This window comes from Pleurodeles waltl, chromosome 5 (assembly GCF_031143425.1).
Source record: "Pleurodeles waltl isolate 20211129_DDA chromosome 5, aPleWal1.hap1.20221129, whole genome shotgun sequence".
NCBI lineage: Eukaryota > Metazoa > Chordata > Amphibia > Caudata > Salamandridae > Pleurodeles > Pleurodeles waltl.
The window spans coordinates 698,831,429-698,854,764 of record NC_090444.1 but is presented as its reverse complement, the minus strand read 5'-3'; the positions used below and the strand labels follow the sequence as shown (position 1 = coordinate 698,854,764).

The 23,336-nt window shown below is 46.0% G+C and overlaps 1 protein-coding gene across 3 annotated transcripts in view; it reads right to left on the bottom strand.

Moving 5' to 3' along the window:
• Positions 1–23,336, bottom strand: part of SCAF8 (SR-related CTD associated factor 8) — a 1,507,655-nt gene that overhangs the window by 970,417 nt on the left and 513,902 nt on the right. For all 3 annotated transcript variants that reach the window (XR_011203719.1, XM_069234634.1, XM_069234635.1), the window contains exon 14: positions 7,336–7,436. Coding sequence is in view for 2 of the 3 variants with exons in the window: in XM_069234634.1 (XP_069090735.1) it covers positions 7,336–7,436 (101 nt within the window). In the remaining variant the exon portion in view is untranslated. The remainder of the gene's footprint in view (positions 1–7,335; positions 7,437–23,336) is intronic.

Sequence of the window (23,336 nt, the reverse complement as noted above, 5' to 3'; positions counted from 1 at the left end):
GTTATTTGTGAATAACTTGAAAAGTATACATGCAATTGAAATGATTCAAAGTTCCTAATGTACTTACCTGCAATACCTTTCAAACAAGATATTACATGTTAAATTTGAACCTGTGGTTCTTAAAATAAACTAAGAAAAGATATTTTTCTATAACAAAACCTATTGGCTGGATTTGTCTCTGAGTGTGTGTACCTCATTTATTGTCTATGTGTATGTACAACAAATGCTTAACACTACTCCTTGGATAAGCCTACTGCTCGACCACACTACCACAAAATAGAGCATTAGTATTATCTATTTTTACCACTATTTTACCTCTAAGGGGAACCCTTGGACTCTGTGCATGTTATTCCTTACTTTGAAATAGTACATACAGAGCCAACTTCCTACATTGGTGGATCAGCGGTGGGGTACAAGACTTTGCATTTGCTGGACTACTCAGCCAATACCTGATCACACGACAAATTCCAAAATTGTCATTAGAAATTGATTTTTGCAATTTGAAAAGTTTTCTAAATTCTTAAAGTCCTGCTAGGGCCTTATGTTAGTCCCCGTTAGCATTTCTTTTAGAGTTTAAAAAGTTTGTTAAAAGTTTGAATTAGATTCTAGAACCAGTTTTAGTTTCTTAAAAAGTATTCCAACTTTTAGAAGCATAATGTCTAGCACAGATGTGAATGTGGTGGAACTCGACACCACACCTTACCTCCATCTACAGATGAGAGAGCTAAGGTCACTCTGTAAACTAAAGAAAATAACAATGGGCTCCAAACCTACCAAAGTACAGCTCCAGGAGCTTTTGGCAGAGTTTGAAAAAGCCAACCCCTCTGAGGATGGCAACTCAGAGGATGAAGATAGTGACTTGGAGGGAAATTCCCCCCCTCCAGTCCTACTTAGGGAGAGCAGGGCTACTCAAGCCCTGACTCCACAAATAATAGTCAGAGATGCTGGTTCCCTCACAGGAGGGACCAACAACTCTGAAATCACTGAGGATAACCCCAGTGAAGAGGACATCCAGTTAGCCAGGATGGCCAAAAGATTGGCTTTGGAAAGACAGATCCTAGCCATAGAGAGGGAAAGACAAGAGATGGGCCTAGGACCCATCAATGGTGGCAGCAACATAAATAGGGTCAGAGATTCTCCTGACATGTTGAAAATCCCCAAAGGGATTGTAACAAAATATGAAGATGGTGATGACATCACCAAATGGTTCACAGCTTTTGAGAGGGCTTGTGTAACCAGAAAAGTGAACAAATCTCACTGGGGTGCTCTCCTTTGGGAAATGTTCACAGGAAAGTGTAGGGATAGACTCCTCACACTCTCTGGAAAAGATGCAGAATCTTATGACCTCATGAAGGGTACCCTGATTGAGGGCTTTGGATTCTCCACTGAGGAGTATAGAATTAGATTCAGGGGGGCTCAAAAATCCTCGAGCCAGACCTGGGTTGATTATGTTGACTACTCAGTGAAAACACTGGATGGTTGGGTAACTGGAAATGAAGTGCATGACTATGTTGGGCTTTATAATTTGTTTATGAAAGAACACATTTTAAGTAACTGCTTCAATGAAAAGTTGCATCAGTATCTGGTAGACCTAGGTCCAATTTCTCCCCAAGAATTGGGAAAGAAGGCAGACCACTGGGTCAAGACTAGGGTAACCAAAACTTCCACTGGGGGTGACCAAAAGAAAGGGGTTACAAAGCCTCCCCAGGAGAAAGTGGGTGACACTAGAAACAAAGAAAAAGAGTCCCCTGTAGGCCCCCAAAAACCAGACCAGGTGGGTGGGCCCAGAGACACAACCCAAAACAAAGGTGGGTACCAGGGTAAGAGCTGGGATGCCACTAAGGCATGGTGCCATAACTGTAAACAGACAGGGCACCACACCAAGGACACTTCTTGTCCCAAAAACAAACCCCCTAGCAAAATCCCAGGGGTGACCAGTGTAGCCATTGGGGATGACTCCTCAGATGAGGAGGTCTTCATAGCCTTCAACTGGAAAAAGGGCCCAACAGGTGAGTTGGAGATTCCAGAGGGAAGTAGACACTTCCACCACCTACTGGTGAATCGAATCCCAGCCACTGCACCGAGAGACACTTGTGCCAGTCACACTATTGTGCATGACAGGCTGGTGTTCTCAAACCAGTACATCCCAGGTGAGATGGCCAGAGTAAGAGTTAGCCCAGACAGGGTCACTGATAGGCCTGTGGCTTTTGTGCCCATAGAAGTGGGTGGGACTTTTAGCTGGAGAAGGGTGGTAGTCAGTACAGACCTCCCACTTGATTGTCTCCTTGGAAATGACTACCCAGAGGTTAGTCAGAGCCCAAGAGAGGAACTGGTCCAGTGCCAGTCCTCTCCCAAGGATTCTGGAGTGCCTGCCTCTGCAGTAAATGCAAGTAGGCCCCAGAAGAAAAAGAAAAGGAAACAGAGTAGGAAAGGGGGACAACCTTTAGCCAAGGTTCCAGCAAGCCAAGGAGATTCTGCTCCAGTAGGGGAGAACTCCAAAAGTGGCTCTGATAAAGTCCAACCTGACCCACAAGAAGTCCTGGCTAGTCAGGCAACTGTTAAGCCTGAGTGGGTGGCTCCTCAGCTAACAGAAGAAAGAGTGGAAGAAGGGTGTTTACTACAAGATGTGGTAACCCCCCACTCTAATACAGCAGACAGGCACCCTGAACCCAAAGAAGCCTGTAACTTAGCCCCTTCCCTTGTAGGTGAAGAGCTAAAGGTGTGGTTCTGGGCACTGACAGCTGTCAGTGGCCTCTGCTGGGTGTTAGCCTTTATGGCTGCACTATCCTTGGCATGGTGGTCTGACCCCATGCCAAATAGCAAGTTAGGCCCCCTGACCCTGTTGGTCATGGTGGGGTTACTCCAGCTCTGGGTAACCTCTTTGGGTAAGCTAGGGGTGACCCTGGCTAAGATAAGATTAGCAGAGGTGGATACCTCTAACCCCAAAATAGAGAGAATGGGTGAAGACATAAAAAGCACAGACAAGAGGCAGTTCAGACTAGGTCCTATCACTGTGGAAGTGGGTCAATTCCCCAGAGGGAATGACCTGAGCAGGAGGATGTAAGGCAGAGTAGGCCCTGCAACAAACCAGCCTATTTCCTCTACTCTTCCTCGCCTGACAGACTAGGAAGACTCTCCCAGCTTTGGCTGAGTCTCCTGGCCTGTGGGCTGGGGGGGGCTTATGTAAAGAAATGGCTCCCTGTTGCAGTTACCCCCCACTTTTTGCCTGATACTGATGCTGACTTGACTGAGAAGTGTGCTGGGACCCTGCTAACCAGGCCCAAGCACCAGTGTTCTTTCACCTAAAATGTACCATTGTTTCCACAATTGGCACAACCCTGGCACCTAGGTAAGTCCCTTGTAACTGGTACCCCTGGTACCAAGGGCCCTGATGCCAGGGAAGGTCTCTAAGGGCTGCAGCATGTCTTATGCCACCCTACGGACCCCTCACTCAGCACAGACACACTGCTTGCCAGCTTGTGTGTGCTGATGGGGAGAAAATGACTAAGTCGACATGGCACTCCCCTCAGGGTGCCATGCCAACCTCCCACTGCCTGTGGCATAGGTAAGTCACCCCTCTAGCAGGCCTTACAGCCCTAAGGCAGGGTGCACTATACCACAGGTGAGGGCATATGTGCATGAGCACTATGCCCCTACAGTGTCTAAGCAAAACCTTAGACATTGTAAGTACAGGGTAGCCATAAGAGTATATGGGCTGGGAGTCTGTCAAAAACGAACTCCACAGCTCCATAATGGCAACACTGAATACTGGGAAGTTTAGTATCAAACTTCTCAGAATAATAAACTTACTCAACGTCTTACTCACGGTTTGTGTATCGTCGAATCCTTCGGAGTCTGAGTCTTGGATCGAGAAGGTACCTTCCTCTTCCTGTTCCTCGAACTCCCGTTGGGCTGTCGGTGCGGACGCCATCTGAAGTCTTCTGGCTCGACGGTCTCGGAGTGTTTTTCGGGACCGGAACGCACGACAGGCCTCGCAGGTGTCTTCGCTGTGCTCAGGTGACAGGCACAGGTTGCAGACCAAGTGTTGGTCTGCGTAGGGGTATTTATTGTGGCATTTGGGGCAGAAACGGAACGGGGTCCGTTCCATCGGCGTTCTTCAGCACGCGGTCGGGCCGACCAGGCCCCGACAGAGGATCGAAAAACTACCCCGAAGGGCACCGGAGCTCTTCGATCTTCGATGCGGTGTGGAATCTAAGTACGCCGATCCCGAACGCAACAATACCGACGAAAATCTTCCGAAATTAGCTAATTTTCCGTTCCGAAACTCGGAGCGACAGGAACACGTCCGAACCCGATGGCGAAAAAAAAACAATCGAAGATGGAGTCGACGCCCATGCGCAATGGAGACAAAAGGAGGAGTCACTCGGTCCCGTGACTCGAAAGACTTCTTCGAAGAAAAACAACTTGTAACACTCCGGCCCAACACCAGATGGCGAGCTATTGCAGAACATGCGTATCTACAGCGACAGATGCCATCGAACATATACTTTTGCAATATAAAAATGATTGGTCTGTAGTTAAGTCACTGAGTGTGTACTTCCTTTATTGTCTGTGTGTGTGTACAACAAATGCTTTGCAATACCCTCTGATAAGCCTAACTGTTGGACCACACTACCACAAGAGAGCATTAGTATTATCTACTTTAGCCTCTGTTAAGCCTCTGGGGAACCCTGGACTGTGCACACACTAAATCTCATTTTGATACAGTATATACAGAGCCAGCTTCCTACACCAGTGCCCTGACTTTAGAGTGTACGTTGAATTGGCTGCCCCGATTGGAAATTACTAACTTACCTGTTAGTCCCTAGCATATGGTAGCCTGATACCCAGGGTACCACAGGGCTTGCAGCGCTGGTTGTGCCATCTTGGAGGTCGCCCAAGTAAAACTAGTCCCCCAGACAGCAATCAAGCATTGCTAGCCTGACTTTGCCATTGAATGCAGTGGCAAATCCACCACTTCCCCTGCACATTTGTCTAAGTCATCCCTCTGCCAGGCCTACCGAGTCCCAAGGCAGGGTGCAACATAAGACAGAGGCAGGACATGTACTTTGTATGCCCCTGCAGTAAATGCGGAAAAGTACTGGAAAGACTTGGTTGCCCAAGTGGCGAGTACAAGATTACATGCTGACTCAGCTGTGCTAACTTCTGTATATGAACGATATGGCTGTAAAAAGCTGGCTATATAGTGTACCAATGTAGTGGTATATCCATCCAGATAGTCAGGTAGCCCCTTATTGGCCAACAGGGCTTAAATTAATAATCCCAAATGCTCTCTTTGTGGTAGTGTAGGAGAGCAATTCAGGCTTATCAGAGGGTACTGTTCGTTTCATTAAAATGCAAAATAATAAAACATTTTGGGGAAAAAAACAATAGGACCCTTAGGGCTACTTTGAAAAACAATTCCATGGGAATTAAATACTGTTCGATCGGTTTGTAGTATAACACAATTACATATCAAGCACTTTTTGTGTACTAGTTTGGCATCATACATCTTTAAGGGCTATTGTGGCTGTCCCTCATGCTGCCTGGGGTTTATAAGTGGTGAAGCTCCATCTCAGCCTAATTCCAGGTGGTAATAGTTCCTCCATGGATCACAAATCTGAAATTGCTTCGGGCACCCTCTAGTATTGTACATCACTTTTTCTGGCATCATATACAAGTCCATAAAAGCTTTCCACTCTGTGGGTGGTTCTGCCACCCCACAATATTTAGCAACATCTCTTTTGGCCACCACCAGCCCTAAAATGACAAATAGAAGTTTGGGCCCAGGGATGTCTCTCAGTTGGTATAGCCAACAATCTATACTGTTGGGTCGACATATCTTTTGCTCAAACTACGGTGCTTGCTGGTGGGAATGGAGAGTTGCCTGCTTCGGAGTCAGATTTTATTTTCCTTCAAGACTCTCTCCCTTGGTGTGTCCCGATCTTGTGTCATCACTGCAGCAGACTCAAAAGCATTGCCTACTGCAGTGGCAAAGCCACCGCTTTACCTGTACATTTGTCTATGTCATCCCTCTGCGAGGCCTACCGAGTCCCAAGGCAGAATGTGACATATGACAGAGGTAGGACATGTACTTCAAGAACACGAATGGCAGCCAATCTAGAACCAGTGGAGTTTTTTGTGGATTTCCCTCCCTTAGATGGGTGAATCTTTCAACATCGTGGCTTCTGCTGAGACTTTAGGAGCATTTTTGCTGGCTCAGCCTCAAAGCACGTACGTTACCTGGTGACATTTTCTGGCCTCCTCTACCTTCAATGCCTTCCTTGCTACATCAAGTCTCTCAAGGTCTATGGTGCTTTCTTTAGTGTCAGAGCCCTATCCTTGTGTCAACTCAGTCTGTTGTGTTCTTATCGCCGGATAGGCAGATTCCCCTTAGTAAGGTCCTAATCTGACGTGGCTGCATCATGGTCAAGTGTAGCCAGCATTCATTCTCTTCAACTTTGCGTTTTAAGCTGAATTATTTTAATTTTATTTTTTTAAACAAAACAAAAACAAAAAAAAACAGGCCTTACAACTTTCGGCGCTGTGGTCTTTTGGTAGGCACAGGCTGTAAACTGAATTGTCTTTCTCTGCAAATTTGTGGCAGTACCTCAGGCAGAATCGAAAAGTAGTCCACCTTCTCCAAAGCACCCCTCTACCATGATGCACATTCTCCAACCATGCACTCTTTCGTATTCTCTTTCTGTAAGAACACAGTAAAAGCGGTATTCCCTCCGATTGTCAGTCTTCCCACATAGATTCCTTGTTTTCCTAAGTTTTCCTTTGACGATTCATCAATGCACTTTTTTGTTTGCAGGAGCTTTTCCATCTCATTTCCAGAACCAGAGGCAGAAAAAAAGAATCTGAAGTAAGCGACCAAGCACCGGGTCATACATCTAACACCACATGGGGAAGGGCATGACACCAAGTGGTGCTCAGCGACACCCACCCATAAAACAGGAAATAAAAACTGCAAAGGGGAATTCTGGAACTAACCACTAGATGGCAGAATAGTGCACAACTTGTGAATCCAGAAAAGATTCACATTGCAAAACCTATATTTGTGTTCTCCCATTTGCATAATGTATGGCCAGATTTTAAAGTAGCTAGCTGGGTGGCAAATGTACAGAGGAAAATTTCCAGTCAATCCTAGAAGAGAAAAACGTTCACATAATTAAATAATTAAATGTATACATGATCAAGTAATCCAAAAACTGATCAATATAGAATTCCAGTATGGATAGGTTGTGCCAAGCATTCTATATTCTTATTTGAACTATTAAGTGGTTGAGAGTTATTGCAGGGTTTTAAACTGAGAATGAAAATCTAACTTACGTTAATTGACTCAATTTGGCCAAATTCTTCAAAGACATTTGTCAAATCTTGCTGTGTGACCTTCCTGTCCACTTGGCCAACCCAGAGTGTTGTACTACAAACTAGAAGACAAAAACACAAGTCAATCATGAAAAACATGGTGCACATTTGATATTTGCTTCCTATTAGTAGTTGTTTTACTTCTGCAAAAAGAGAGGTGATTAACTCAATATTAATATGTACTTCAAGATCATATGTGCTTATATGTAGCATCTCACAAAGAAAATGTCTCATCTAGAAAAGAGAAAATGGGCTACTGTTACCAGACAAGATTTTTTTCTTGATATGAGCATATCACTTCAAGTGAGGCAGATGGCAGAAAGGCAGTGCTGCCATTACGAGTACTGCCAGTCAGAAAATGTGGAAAGGTTGCTTACCTATAAATAGGGGTTTTTCAGGGTAATTTCCATTGAAGTAATAATTTAAAAATTAAAATAATTTTGTTAGGCTATTCCAAACAGCATTGAGCGATTTATTTCAACTTAAAAGTGTTAGTGCAATAAATAAATACAATAAATAAAGTGCCAGGAATAATTTTAACAACCATTATTACAACAGATGTGAGAGGAAAGGCGGCAATGAAGCTAGATAGACCGCAAGCTTAATCCGGTTGAAAACCAATCCTGTGCCTTTAAGGAAGTACATTCTACATGTATGAGGAGTTTGGGTGACAAGTTACTTTTCAGCATCAGGTGCCCTGTTGATTTCAATGGGAAAATGGTCCTGTAAAAAAAAGCCTGCAATCATGGACTGAGAAGCCAGCCCAGGAAAGCTGGGACAGGACACATTCCAGCTTAACCCAAGATGGTGCTCAGCTCTTGAGGGTCTCTGTGCTTCAGGGGGTCCATAGGCTCACAGCAACTCAGGTTGTTGGGGGAGGGTCATGTGTAGTGAGGCTTTGTCCAGTGGGACCGCGCTGGCAGTCTCTCTCGTTTTGGTCCTTTTGGTGCCGGCAAACGTGCAGGGAAGCAGCTCCTTTGCTCAAAAGATGTTGCTGGCCAGCTAAGTCGTTGGTCACTCCTCCACAGCTTTTAGAGGTGACACCGCATTTTGGACGAGCCAGGTCTGTGCAATTCTCAAGGACAGGGTTGGCGCCAAGTCAGTTGCTGCTCCTCAGTTCTTCCTTCTCCAGGCAGACACATCTGTTTTCCTGGTGCCAAAAGCTCCCCTAAATACTAGATTTAGATGAGTTACCGTGAGTGAAGGGTAGTAGACAATGGGCTACTTACCATTGGGGGTCACAACACGCCCTATATGACCACTTCCTTTGGGGAGTGGGCACAGGTGTCCCAGAGTTTCTAATTCTGCCATAACCCAAATGAGAGAATTTTCTTAGAGTGGGCACATCGGGCAGTCCACCTTAGGGGTGGGTCAGCATAGCTAATTTCCCACCTGTCCTGGTGCCAAATGGGCCTCAGCACAGGATGTGGTATTCCATGAGTCTGGGGGATGCTGGGGTCACATCAAAAGCAGTAGGGACTTTGAAGTTCCTGGCCTTGGAATGCCAAATCACTAGCCATCCTGCTGGAGGTGTGAACACCTTACTTCGGAGCAGGCATTGTTTCTGGCCTCCGAGAGCATGGACTCTCACCTGCAGAGGGGGCAAAAATCTCTCTGTGGTGGCATACTGGACTGTACCAGTCTTCCAACGCACTAGAATACTAGTAGGATTTAGGGGGTACCTCTAAGGTGACATCTGGGTGCATGTATTGATAAATCCATCATTGGAATAAGTGTGGGCTTAATACGAGGTGTTTGATACCAAACAACATAAGTTTCAGTGAAGCCATTATGTAGCTGTGAAACTAATTTTGACCAGTGCACAGTACATACCTTAAGATGGCTTCCCTTTTCACCTGTAATGTCTGACAATCGATTTAGGCACTGCGTGCTATATCCAAAGGTGGGCACTTCCCATCCAAAATCAAACACCACCCCACTGTGAATAATGTGCCCAAGGGCGTATTGTAGGTGTAATTATAAAACACAAAACATGCTATACAACGGTCGCCTGGACATGGGGGCAATAGTTCCGTAGTCTTACCCAGTGTACATCTGTTCGTGGCATGAGTCGCTGCAGATTCACATGCTGTGCACAGTCCGCCATCTGGTGTTGGGCTCGGAGTGTTACAAGTTGTTTTTCTTCGAAGAAGTCTTTTCGAGTCACGAGACCGAGGGACTCCTCCCCTTTCGGTTCCATTGCGCATGGGCGACGACTCCATCTTAGATTGTTTTCCCCGCAGAGGGTGAGGTAGGAGTTGTGTATGTTAGTCATAGTGCCCAAGCAATGGAATGAATACGTATGTACATAATAAAGGTTAAAGTAATATATTTACAAATGTACAATTGTTTAAGATCTACTTCTAAACGGCTACAGGCTCCCGGGGAGGCGGGTGGGCGCATGTGAATCTGCAGCGACTCATGCCACGAACAGATGTACACTGGGTAAGTGACATTTTCCGTTCGATGGCATGTGTAGCTGCAGATACACATGCTGTGCATAGACTAGTAAGCAGTTATCTCCCCAAAAGCGGTGGTTCAGCCTGTAGGAGTTGAAGTAGTTTGAAATAATGTTCTTAGTACAGCCTGACCTACTGTGGCTTGTTGTGCAGTTAACACATCTACACAGTAGTGCTTGGTAAATGTATGAGGCGTAGACCATGTTGCTGCCTTACATATTTCGTTCATTTGAATATTTCCTAGAAAGAGCATGGTAGCCCCTTTCTTTCTGGTTGAGTGTGCCTTTGGTGTAATAGGCAGCTCTCTTTTTGCTTTAAGATAGCAGGCTTGAATACACTTAACTATCCATCTGGCAATGCCTTGTTTTGAAATTGGATTTCCTGTATGAGGTTTTTGAAAGGCAATAAATAGTTGTTTTGTCTTCCTAATTTGTTTTGTTCTGTCAATGTAGAACATTAGTGCTCTCTTGATGTCTAATGTATGTAGTGCTCTTTCAGCTACCGAATCTGGCTGTGGGAAGAACACTGGTAATTCTACTGTTTGATTTAAGTGGAACGGTGAAATAACCTTTGGTAAGAATTTTGGATTTGTTCTTAGAACTACCTTATTTTTGTGTATTTGAATAAATGGTTCTTGTACGGTAAATGCCTGAATCTCACTCACTCTTCTTAGAGATGTGATGGCAATGAGAAATGCAACTTTCCACGTTAAGTATTGCATTTCACAAGAATGCATGGGTTCGAAAGGTGGACCCATGAGCCTTGTTAAGACAATGTTGAGGTTCCATGAAGGAACAGGTGGTGTCCTTGGTGGTATAATTCTCTTTAGGCCTTCCATAAACGCTTTAATGACAGGTATTCTAAATAGGGAAGTTGAATGAGTAATCTGCAGGTAAGCAGATATTGCGGTGAGATGTATCTTTATGGAAGAGAAAGCTAGATTTGATTTTTGCAAATGTAGTAAATATCCTACTACATCTTTTGGAGATGCGTGCAATGGTTGAATTTGATTATTATGGCAGTAACAAACAAATCTTTTCCATTTATTTGCATAGCAGTGTCTAGTGGAAGGTTTTCTAGCTTGTTTTATGACCTCCATACACTCTTGTGTGAGGTCTAAGTGTCCAAATTCTAGGATTTCAGGAGCCAAATTGCTAGATTCAGCGATGCAGGGTTTGGATGCCTGATCTGTTGTTTGTGTTGTGTTAACAGATCTGGTCTGTTGGGTAGCTTGACATGAGGTACTACTGACAGGTCTAGTAGTGTTGTATACCAAGGTTGTCTTGCCCATGTTGGTGCTATTAGTATGAGTTTGTTTTGACTCAATCTGTTTACTAGATATTAGAGGAGAGGGAGAGGGGGAAAAGCGTACGCAAATATCCCTGACCAATTCATCCATAGAGCATTGCCTTGGGATTGATGATGTGGGAACCTGGATGCGAAGTTTTGGCATTTTGCGTTTTCTTTTGTTGCAAACAGATCTAGTTGAGGTGTTCCCCAAATTTGAAAGTAAGTGTTCAGTATTTGGGGGTGAATTTCCCATTCGTGGACTTGTTGGTGATCCCAAGAGAGATTGTCTGCTAGCTGGTTCTGGATCCCTGGAATAAATTGTGCTATTAGGCGAATGTGGTTGTGAATTGCCCAATGCCATATTTTTTGTGTTAGGAGACACAACTGTGTCGAGTGTGTCCCCCCCTGTTTGTTTAAATAATACATTGTTGTCATGTTGTTTGTTTTGACAAGAATGTATTTGTGGGTTATCATGGGTTGAAATGCTTTCAACGCTAGAAATACTGCTAACAGTTCTAAGTGATTTATGTGAAACTTCCTTTGATGTATGTCCCATTGTCCTTGGATGCTGTGTTGATTGAGGTGTGCTCCCCACCCTGTCATGAAAGCATCCGTTGTTATGACGTATTGTGGCACTGGGTCTTGGAAAGGCCGCCCTTTGTTTAGATTTGTACTGTTCCACCATAGAAGCGAGATGTATGTTTGGCGGTCTATCAACACCAGATCTAGAAGTTGACCCTGTGCATGTGACCATTGTGATGCTAGGCATTGTTGTAAGGGCCGCATGTGCAATCTTGCGTTTTGGACAATGGCTATGCATGAAGACATCATGCCTAGGAGTTTTAATACCATTTTTGCTTGTATCTTTTGTGTTGGATACATGGCCTGTATGACCTTGTGAAATGTTTGAACCCTTTGTGGACTTGGAGTGGCTATCCCTTCTGTTGTGTTGATTGTCGCTCCTAAGTATTGCTGTGTTTGACACGGCAAAAGGTGTGACTTTGCATAGTTGATGGAGAAACCCAGCTTGTGAAGGGTCTGTATGACATACTGTGTGTGACGTGAACACCTTGTTAGCGTGTTGGTCTTGATTAACCAGTCGTCTAAGTAAGGGAACACGTGTATCTGCTGCCTTCTGATATGTGCAGCTACTACTGCCAGGCATTTTGTAAAGACTCTTGGCGCAGTTGTTATTCCGAATGGCAACACTTTGAATTGGTAATGTATTCCTTTGAATACGAACCTTAGGTATTTCCTGTGGGAAGGATGTATCGGTATGTGGAAATACGCATCCTTTAGGTCTAATGTTGTCATGTAGTCTTGCTGTTTGAGCAGTGGGATTACGTCTTGTAATGTGACCATGTGAAAGTGGTCTGATTTGATGTAGGTATTTAGTGTTCTGAGATCTAGTATTGGTCTCAGAGTTTTGTCCTTCTTTGGTATTAGAAAATACAGTGAGTAAACTCCTGTGTTTTTCTGTAGGCTTGGTACTAAGTCTATTGCGTCCTTTTGTAGTAATGCTTGAACTTCTAGTCCTAGAAGATCTATATGCTGTTTTGACATTGTGTGTTTTCGGTGGGACGTTTGGAGGGAATTTGTGAAATTCTATGCAATAGCCATGGTGGATAATTGCTAAGACCCAAGTGTCTGTTGTTATTTCTTCCCAAGATTCGTAGAATTGGCTTAGTCTTCCCCCCACTGGTGTTGTGTGATGGGGTTGTGTGACTTGTGAGTCACTGTTTATTTTGAGGGGTTTTGGGACCTTTAAATTTTCCCCGACTTCTTGGGAATTGGCCTCCTCCATATTGTCCCCAAAAACCTCCCCTTTGATATTGACCCTGGTAGGTAGGTGGTCTTGTCTGTGAAGTGTTGGTTTCTGTGGGTTGACCCCGAAACCCACCCCTAAAAGGTGTCTTCCGAAATGTGCCTCTGCTCTGCGGGGAGTAGAGTGCGCCCATGGCTTTGGCTGTATCGGTGTCCTTTTTTAGTTTTTCAATGGCAGTGTCTACCTCCGGCCCAAACAATTGCTGTTCATTAAACGGCATATTGAGCACAGCCTGTTGGATTTCGGGTTTGAACCCAGAAGTGCGCAGCCAAGCGTGCCTCCGTATTGTGACTGCAGTGTTTATTGTCCTTGCAGCTGTATCGGCTGCATCCATGGAAGACCGTATCTGATTGTTCGAGATACTTTGTCCCTCTTCCACCACTTGTTGCGCTCTTTGTTGGAACTCCTTGGGAAGGTGTTCGATGAGATGTTGCATTTCATCCCAATGAGCCCTGTCGTATCTTGCCAAGAGTGCTTGCGAGTTGGCGATACGCCACTGATTTGCTGCTTGTGCTGCAACTCTTTTTCCCGCTGCATCAAATTTGCGTCTCTCCTTGTCTGGAGGTGGTGCGTCACCTGATGTATGAGAGTTGGCTCTTTTACGAGTTGCCCCCACAACTACTGAGTCCGGTGTTAGTTGTGTTGTAATAAATATTGGGTCTGTGGGAGGTGCCTTATATTTTTTCTCCACCCTTGGAGTTATGGCTCTGCCTTTAACTGGCTCCTGAAATATTTGTTTTGAGTGCCTCAGCATTCCTGGGAGCATGGGAAGGCTTTGATACTGGCTATGGGTGGAGGACAGGGTGTTAAAGAGAAAGTCATCCTCAATAGGTTCCGAATGTAGTGAGACATTGTGGAATTCGGCTGCCCTTGCGACCACCTGTGCATATGATGTACTGTCCTCAGGTGGTGACGGTTTAGTTGGATATGAGTCTGGACTATTGTCAGACACTGGGGCGTCGTAGAGGTCCCATGCATCGGGATCATCCTGGCTCATTGTGGTATGAGCTGGTGAGTGCGTTAGTGGTGGAGTTTGCGCCGGTGATGCATGTGTTGATTGTGGTGGAGAAGGTGGTGGTGTTACTTTCTTTACCACCTTTGCTTGTGGTTGCTTGTCCCCTTGTTGGAAAACAAGTTTCCTTTTCATCTTGATTGGGGGAAGAGTGGTTATCTTCCCTGTGTCTTCCTGGATGTGAAGCCTCCTTTGAGTGTAGTCAGTTTCTACAGTTTGAAGCTCTTCACCAAATCTATGCAATTGGGTGTTTAGTCCTCTTTCCTCTGTATAGGAACGAATTTTCGGTTCCGAGGCTTTTTTCGGTACCGAAACCGCTTCGGTAGGCTTTTTCGGCTCCGAAGAAGATTTCTTTGATTTCGGCGTGGTATCTCGGTGCCGAACATCTTCGGTGCCGCTGTCTCTGCGCCGAATTGTCTCGGAGCCGGTGTCTCGGCTCCGAGGTTGCTGTGTGGCGGTATCACGACCGGAGTCGGATTACTTCGACACCAGCATGCCCTTTTTCGGTGCCTTGGCTCGGTCACCTAGTTTTTGGGTTAAGCCATGGCCTGTTGGCAGTGGCGTCTCCTGGGCTTTTGTGGACTTTTCGTGAATCCTAATTTTCGACGTCTTACTCACGGTTGTTATGTCTTCGGCGTCGGATTCCCCCGAATCCGACTCGTGGATGGAGAACGCTTCCTCTTCGTCCTCGAACCGATGTTGTCCTGTCGGCGTGGACGCCATTTGCAATCTTCTGGCTCTTCGGTCTCTGAGCGTCTTCCTCGACCGAAACGCTCGACAGGCTTCACACGTATCCTCCTTGTGCTCCGGGGACAGGCACAAGTTACAGACCAGATGCTGATCCGTATACGGATATTTGTAATGGCATTTAGGACAGAAGCGGAACGGGGTCCGTTCCATCAGTGTTGAAGTCGCACGCGGTCGGGCCTACCAGGCCCCGACGGGGGATCGAAATTACCCCGAAGGGCCACCGGAGCTCTTCAATATTCGGTGTCGATTTGTTCTAACTAACCCGATACCGAACGAAACAATACCGACGATTTTTTCCGAGATTCTAACTAACTTTCTGACCCGAAACACGGAGCGAAAAGGAACACGTCCGAACCTGATGGCGGAAAAAAAACAATCTAAGATGGAGTCGACGCCCATGCGCAATGGAACCGAAAGGGGAGGAGTCCCTCGGTCTCGTGACTCGAAAAGACTTCTTCGAAGAAAAACAACTTGTAACACTCCGATCCCAACACCAGACGGCGGACTGTGCACAGCATGTGTATCTGCAGCTACACATGCCATCGAACTAGATAATACAACTGTGTATTAGTATACTTCCTTACCCTAACTCATCATGGTCACTGACCCCTGGACCTTGTAGTCACACTGCATGTTGCCGAAGAACATGCAGAAGAGAATAGTAGGAGAATAAGTAGTAATTAAACCCTGACAGGTTTAAGCACTGTGGTTGGACTCCACCTTATGGACAGCCCACCCATTTCAACCCACCCATGTTTCCACCGCCCCAGGCCCCCTGGGCATATGCCAACAATAGCCCTCCTTTTTTAGAGAGGCGCCAAAAGAGTGGAAGATGGAAAAATAAAGGGACGAGTTGGAAACCGAGGGAGGAGAATTCGGAAGTCGAGCTTCCGAAATAGAATGCCCCACGCAACCGCAAGATGTGCCCTCTTCACCAAACAATGTCATCAGCTTGAGAAACAGGAACCTAGGTGAAGTGGAAGCAAGGGTACTCAACAAAGGACTGGACTTTGTCTCGACCCCTAGTATAAGAAAGAACCCTCTTTCTTGGCATGGTTACCCCCATTTTCTGCCTGTGGTCCGAATATTTGACTGTCTATACTGGGTTCCTGCTACCCAGGACCCAGTAGTTTTTCTCTTTCTAAATTGTACCTTTTTTCTACCCACAATTGGCATACTGGTCCTCCCCATGTAAGTCCCTAGTATATGGTACACAGATACCCAGGGCATTGGGGTTCCAGGAAATCCCTATTGGCAGCAGCAGTTATTCTGCCACCAATAGGGAGCCAATGCAAAGGGTTCTGCAGGCCTGCCATTGCAGCATACGGGAAACTGGTGCATGCACCGGTTTTCACTACAGGTCACTACACCAGGTCACTATGAGTCACCCCTATTCTTAGGTACCTTCTTAGCCCAGAAGGCAGGGTGTAGGTACCTGTGTGTGAGGGCACCCCTGCACTAGAAGAGGTGCCCCCACAAACTCCAGATCCATTTTCCTAAACTTTGTGAGTGCGGGCCGCCATTTTACACGTGCACTGGACATAGGGGTCACTACCTATGTTCAGCTTCATAATGTTAACTCCGAACCTGGGCATGTTTGGTATCAAACATTTCAGAATCATACCACAATACTGTTGCAACTATTGAAAGTATGGTTCCATGCATTCTGGGGGCTCCTTAGAGGACCACCAGGCATTGCTACCACCAGTGTAACAGGGTTTTCCTGGGCAGCCTGCATTGCTGCCATCCTACAGACGGATTTCTGCCCTCCTGCTGCTTTAACAGCTCAAGCCCAGAATGGCAAAACAAATGAGTTCCTTTGGGAGAGAGAGGAAACACTTATCAGAAGGGATAGTTCCTTTTTGTTTCTTTGGTGCAGCTGAAGTCTTGCCGACCGCAGCGGATGCACAGCCAGGGAAATATTGCAGTTGCTGGAAGGAGCTGGAGAAACAATGTTGCAAGGTGAAGTCATCTTAGGAGTTGCAGGCTTGTTTGGTTCTTAAAGAGTCCAGGTGCAGTTCTGGTGGCCAGGAGCAGAAGAGGTCGTTGCAGAGGAGTCCAGTCTTGCACGCCAACTCTAAAGACTCACCCGCAAGGAAGTCCCTAAATAGTCCTACCAGGGGAATTGGTCACTTTGCACGGTGACCACCTATCAGAGGGGGGGTTCATTATTGTTAATCACCTGTCCTCAACAACCAGATACTTCCAGGGGCCTCTGCACATCTTGTTTTCAAGCTACCAGAATCAAGTGTCCACCTGAAGGAGCTCTGGACACCACCCCTGGGGTGGCAACGGAAAGGTCAGTGGTCACTCCCCTTTCTTGTGTGCTTTTGCGTCAGAACAGGGATCGCGAGTCCCCGCATTGGTGCAAACCGGATTATGCAAGGAGGGCACCAAATGTGCCCTTCAAAGCAAGCAGAAGGCGTGTGGATGCTACCCCTCCCCAAGAAAATAAGTTACTTACCTGTAACTGTAGTTCTCCAGTATTGGAACCTTTCATAGATTCACATGCTTGAATCATTCCCCGTCGTCGAGACGGGAGTCCCCGGTATAATTTACACAAGCAATGTCAAGACATATTAACAAAGAAAAAAGGCCCTAGGCCTCTTCAATTTAATTTTGTGAAAAGGACCAAACTTGAGCATCCACCAATCAGGCGACAGCACCCTCCAGAATCCTCCTGAGAGAAACTCCAGCACCTCAGATTTTCCAACAACAAATACGTACAATATAGGAAAAAAAGAGAGAGAGAGAGAGGTGAAGTGAGCTTCTCCGGGGAGGCGGGTGGGTCGCATGTGAATCTATGAAAGATTCCAATACTGGAGAATGAAAATGTCACTTACCCAGTGTACATCTGTTCGTGGCATCAGTCGCTGAGATTCACATGGTATGCATGAGCTCGCCATCTGGTGTTGGGTCGGAGTGTTACAAGTTGTTTTTCTTCGAAGAAGTGTTTTCGAGTCACGGGACCGAGTGACTCCACCTTCTGTGCTCATTGCGCATGGGCGTCGACTCCATCTTCGATTGTTTTCCCCGCAGAGGGTGAGGTAGGAGTTGTACTATAGTAATAGTGCCCGCGCAATGAAAAATGTAAGTATGTACCTATTAAAGGATTAAGTAATATATATACAAATGTACAAAATTGAAGGTAACTTCTGAACTGCTACAGGCTTCCGGGGAGGTGGGTGGGTCCATGTGAATCTCAGCGACTGATGCCACGAACAGATGTACACTGGGTAAGTGACATTTTCAGTTCGATGGCATCTGTCGCTGTAGATACACATGGTATGCATAGACTAGTAAGCAGTTAGTTCCCCATAAGCGGTGGTTTAGCCTGTAGGAGTAGAAGTTGTCTGAAATAGAGTTCTTAATACAGCTTGACCTACTGTAGCTTGTTGTGCGGATAGCACATCTATACAGTAGTGTTTGGTGAATGTGTGAGGCGTAGACCAAGTGGCTGCCTTACATATTTCTTGCATTGGGATGTTTCCTAAAAAGGCCATTGAAGCACCTTTTTTCCTTGTTGAATGTGCCCTGGGAGTAATGGGCAGTTGTCTTTTTGCTTTAAGGTAGCAGATTTGGATGCATTTAACTATCCATCTGGCTATACCTTGTTTTGATATTGGGTTACCTGCATGAGGTTTTTGGAATGCAATAAATAGCTGTTTAGTTTTTCTGATGTTCTTCGTTCTGTCAATGTAGTACATTAATGCTCTTTTGACATCTAATGTATGTAGTGCTCTTTCAGCCACAGAATCTGGCTGTGGGAAGAATACTGGTAATTCTACCGTTTGATTTAGATGGAATGGAGAAATAACTTTTGGTAAAAATTTTGGATTAGGTCGTAGGACGACCTTATTTTTATGTATTTGTATAAAAGGCTCTTGTGTTGTGAACGCTTGAATTTCACTTACTCTTCTTAGAGATGTAATGGCGATGAGAAAGGCAACTTTCCAGGTGAGGAATTGTATTCCGCAAGAGTGCATGGGTTCGAAGGGTGGGCCCATGAGTCTTGTTAGAACCACGTTTAGGTTCCATGAAGGAACAGGTGGTGTTCTTGGTGGTATAATTCTTTTAAGCCCTTCTATGAATGCTTTGATAACTGGTATCCTATACAAGGAAGTTGAATATGTAGTTTGCAGGTATGCAGATATTGCTGCAAGGTGTATTTTAATAGAAGAGAAGGCTAGCTTTGCTTTTTGTAAATGGAGCAAGTAATCTACTATATGTTTTGGAGTTGCCTCTAGTGGTTGTATCTGATTATGATGGCAGTAACAAACAAATCTTTTCCACTTACTTGCGTAGCAGTGTCTAGTGGATGGCCTTCTGGCCTGCTTTATGACTTCCATACACTCTTGGCTAAGTTGTAAGTGTCCGAATTCTAGGATTTCAGGAGCCAGATTGCTAGATTCAGCGATGCTGGGTCCGGGTGTCTGATCTGTTGGTTGTGTTGCGTTAACAGATCTGGTTTGTTGGGCAGTTTGATGTGTGGTACTACAGACAGATCTAGCAGTGTTGTGTACCAGGGTTGTCTTGCCCACGTTGGTGCTATTAAAATGAGTTTGAGTTTGTTTTGACTCAATTTGTTTACTAGGTAAGGAAGGAGAGGGAGAGGAGGAAAAGCGTAAGCAAATATTCCTGACCAGTTCATCCATAGGGCATTGCCTTGGGATTGCTTGTGTGGGTATCTGGACGCGAAGTTTTGGCATTTTGCGTTCTCTTTTGTTGCAAATAAGTCTATTTGTGGTGTTCCCCAGAGTGTGAAGTAGGTGTTCAGAATTTGTGGGTGGATTTCCCATTCGTGGACTTGCTGGTGATCTCGAGAGAGATTGTCTGCCAGCTGATTCTGGATCCCCGGAATAAACTGTGCTATTAGACCAATTTGATGGTGGATTGCCCACTTCCATATTTTTTGAGCTAACAAGCTTAACTGCGTTGAATGTGTTCCTCCTTGTTTGTTTAGATAATACATCGTTGTCATGTTGTCTGTTTTGACAAGGATGTATTTGTGGGTTATGATTGGTTGGAAAGCTTTTAGTGCTTGAAAAACTGCTAATAATTCTAGATGATTTATATGCAGTTTTGTTTGATGTATGTTCCATTGTCCTCTTATGTTGTGTTGATTGAGATGTGCTCCCCACCCTGTCATGGAAGCATCTGTTGTTATTACGTACTGTGGCACTGGGTCTTGGAAAGGCCGCCCTATGTTTAAATTTATACTGTTCCACCATAGAAGCGATAGGTAAGTTTGGCGGTCTAGCAACACCAGATCTAGAAGGTGACCCTGTGCTTGAGACCACTGTGAGGCTAGGCACTGTTGTAAGGGCCTCATGTGCAGTCTTGCGTTTGGGACAATGGCTATGCATGAGGACATCATGCCTAGGAGCTGTAGTATTGTTCTTGCTTGTATTGTTTGGTTTGGAGACATGTGTTGAATGACCCTGTTGAAATTGTGGATCCTTTGTGGAGTTGGCGTTGCTACTCCTTTTGTCGTGTCTATTATGGCTCCTAGATATTGCTGTACTTTGCTTGGCAGAATGTTTGATTTTGCAAAGTTGACGGTGAACCCTAAATTGTAGAGGGTTTGTATGACTTGATTTGTGTGGTTTGAGCATTGTGTGAGCGAACTGGTTTTGATTAGCCAGTCGTCTAGATACGGGAACACATGTATTTGCTGCCTTCTGATGTGTGCAGCGACTACTGCTAGGCACTTTGTGAATACTCTTGGAGCGGTTGTTAAACCAAAAGGCAATACTTTGAATTGGTAATGTATTCCTTTGAATACAAACCTTAGATATTTCCTGTGTGATTGATGGATTGGTATATGGAAATATGCGTCCTTGAGGTCTAGGGTTGTCATGTAGTCGTGTTTTCTGAGCAATGGTAACACTTCTTGTAGTGTGACCATGTGAAAGTGGTCTGATTTGATGAATGTGTTTACTACCCTGAGGTCTAGAATTGGTCTCAGTGTTTCGTCCTTTTTTGGTATCAAGAAGTACAGTGAATAAACTCCTGTGTTTATTTGTGTGCTTGGTACTAATTCTATTGCATTTTTTTGCAGTAGTGCTTGAACTTCTATCTCTAGAAGTTGTGAATGGTATTTTGATAAATTTTGTGATTTTGGTGGTATGTCTGGAGGGAATTGCATGAATTCTATGCAATAACCATGTTGGATAATTGCTAGGACCCATGTATCTGTAGTTATTTTGTCCCATGCTTCGTAATATTGATGTATCCTCCCCCCCACTGGTGTTGTGTGGGAGGGGTGAGTGACGTGTGAGTCACTGCTTGTTGGTAGTGGTTTTGGGGCTTTGAAATCTTCCTCTATTCCTAGGAAATTGCCCCCCTCTATACTGGCCCCGAAAACCTCCTCTGTACTGTCCCTGGTAGGTGGGCGGTGCGGACTGTGAGGTGCTAGCTTGTGTGGCCTGACCCCGAAACCCTCCTCTAAAAGGTGTTTTGCGGAAGGTGTTATAAGATCCTCTGCTCTGCGGGGAGTAGAGTGCGCCCATGGCCTTGGCAGTGTCAGTGTCCTTCTTGAGCTTTTCTATAGCTGTGTCGACCTCCAGACCGAACAGAAGTTTCTCGTTTACTGGCATGTTAAGCACTGCCTGCTGAATTTCTGGCTTGAATCCAGACGTTCTGAGCCATGCGTGCCTACGGATGGTAACCGACGTATTAATGGTTCTTGCGGCCGTGTCTGCTGCATCCATGGAGGAGCGTATTTGATTGTTGGAAATGTTTTGACCCTCCTCAACAACCTGTTTTGCTCTTTTTTGCAGATCTTTTGGGAGATGTTCAATGAGATGCTGCATCTCATCCCAGTGGGCTCTGTCGTATCGCGCTAGCAGCGCTTGTGAATTTGCGATGCGCCACTGGTTTGCTGCTTGGACAGCAACCCTCTTCCCGGCTGCATCGAACTTCCTACTTTCTTTATCTGGGGGAGGTGCATCCCCAGAAGTGTGCGAGTTTGCCCGTTTTCTGGCAGCCCCTACCACCACAGAGTCTGGTGGCAGCTGAGAGGTGATGAAGACAGGGTCCGTAGGAGGCGCCTTATACTTTTTGTCCACCCTAGGCGTCACTGCCCTACTTTTAACTGGCTCCTTAAAAATGTCCTTTGCATGGCGTAGCATGCCTGGGAGCATCGGCAGGCTTTGGTAGGAGCTGTGGGTTGAGGAGAGGGTGTTAAATAAAAAATCATCCTCGACTTGTTCCGAGTGTAGTTCCACATTATGGAATAGAGCTGCTCTAGCCACCACTTGTGAGTAGGCTGTGCTGTCTTCCGGTGGTGATGGCCTAGTTGGGTATGTGTCTGGGCTGTTATCAGACACTGGTGCGTCGTACAAGTCCCACGCATCCTGATCTTGGTCGTCGTGGCTCATGGCGGTGTGAGCTGGCGAATGTGACGGGGTGTAAGTTGGCGAAGCCGGAGTTACAGGTGGAGGCGAGGGAGGAGGTGTTACCTTTTGTGTTGTTTGTTGCTGAGGAGTAAACTGAAGCGTTCTCTTTCGTTTGACAGGTGGAAGGGTACTGATCTTCCCAGTCCCCTGCTGAATAAAGATACGCTTTTGCGTGTGATCCACGTCAGTGGATTGCAGTTCTTGTTCAAATCTATGTTTCTTCATTTGAGAAGACATAGAATGCTCTTCGGTATAGGAGCCAGAAACAGGGTCTGATGTCGCTTTTTTCGGCTCCGAAAGCCCTGTCGATTGTTTTTTCGGCTCCGAGGTAACCTTCCTCTTTTTCTGTGCCGAAAATTCTTGGCCTCTATGGTCTTCGGCGCCACTGTCTCGGCGTCGATCGGTGTCGACACCGAACTCTCGGTGTCGATGCTTCTGTTTAGCACTCTCTCGGTCCCGAGGAGGCTGCGTGCCGGTGTCTCGACCGAAGTCGGACGATCTCGACACTGAATGGGCCTTTTTCGGTGCCGATTGTTGGTCACCGAGAATTTGGGTGGAGCCATGGCCGGTTGGCAGTGGCGTCCCCTGGGCCTTCTTTCCTTTTTTAGGGTTTGATCTCGACGTCTTACTCACAGTTCTTGTAGAGTGTAGCTCGTCGGAGTCTGAATCCTGGATGGAAAAGGATTCCTCCTGTTCTTCTTCTGTCTCGAACTGTCGACGCTCTTTTGGCGTGGACGCCATCTGCAGTCTTCTCGCTCGACGGTCGCGCAGAGTTTTTCGGGACCGGAACGCCCGACAGGCCTCGCAGGATTCTTCACTGTGCTCGGGTGACAGGCACAGATTACAGACCGAGTGCAGGTCCGTATAAGGATATTTGTTGTGGCATTCGGGGCAGAATCGAAACGGGGTCCGATCCATCGGCGTTGTCCTCCACGCGGTCGGGCCGACTAGGCCCCGACGGGGTGCCGAAATCTACCCCGAAGGGCACCGAAGCGCTTCGATGTTCAACGCGTCGTCGTATGTGTCTATCTGTAACCGGATCGCAACGATACCGTCGAAAATCTTCCGTCTTCAGCTATCTTTCCGTTCCGAAACTCGGAGCGACATGAACACGTCCGAACCCGATGGCGGAAAGAAAACAATCGAAGATGGAGTCGACGCCCATGCGCAATGAGCACAGAAGGTGGAGTCACTCGGTCCCGTGACTCGAAAACACTTCTTCGAAG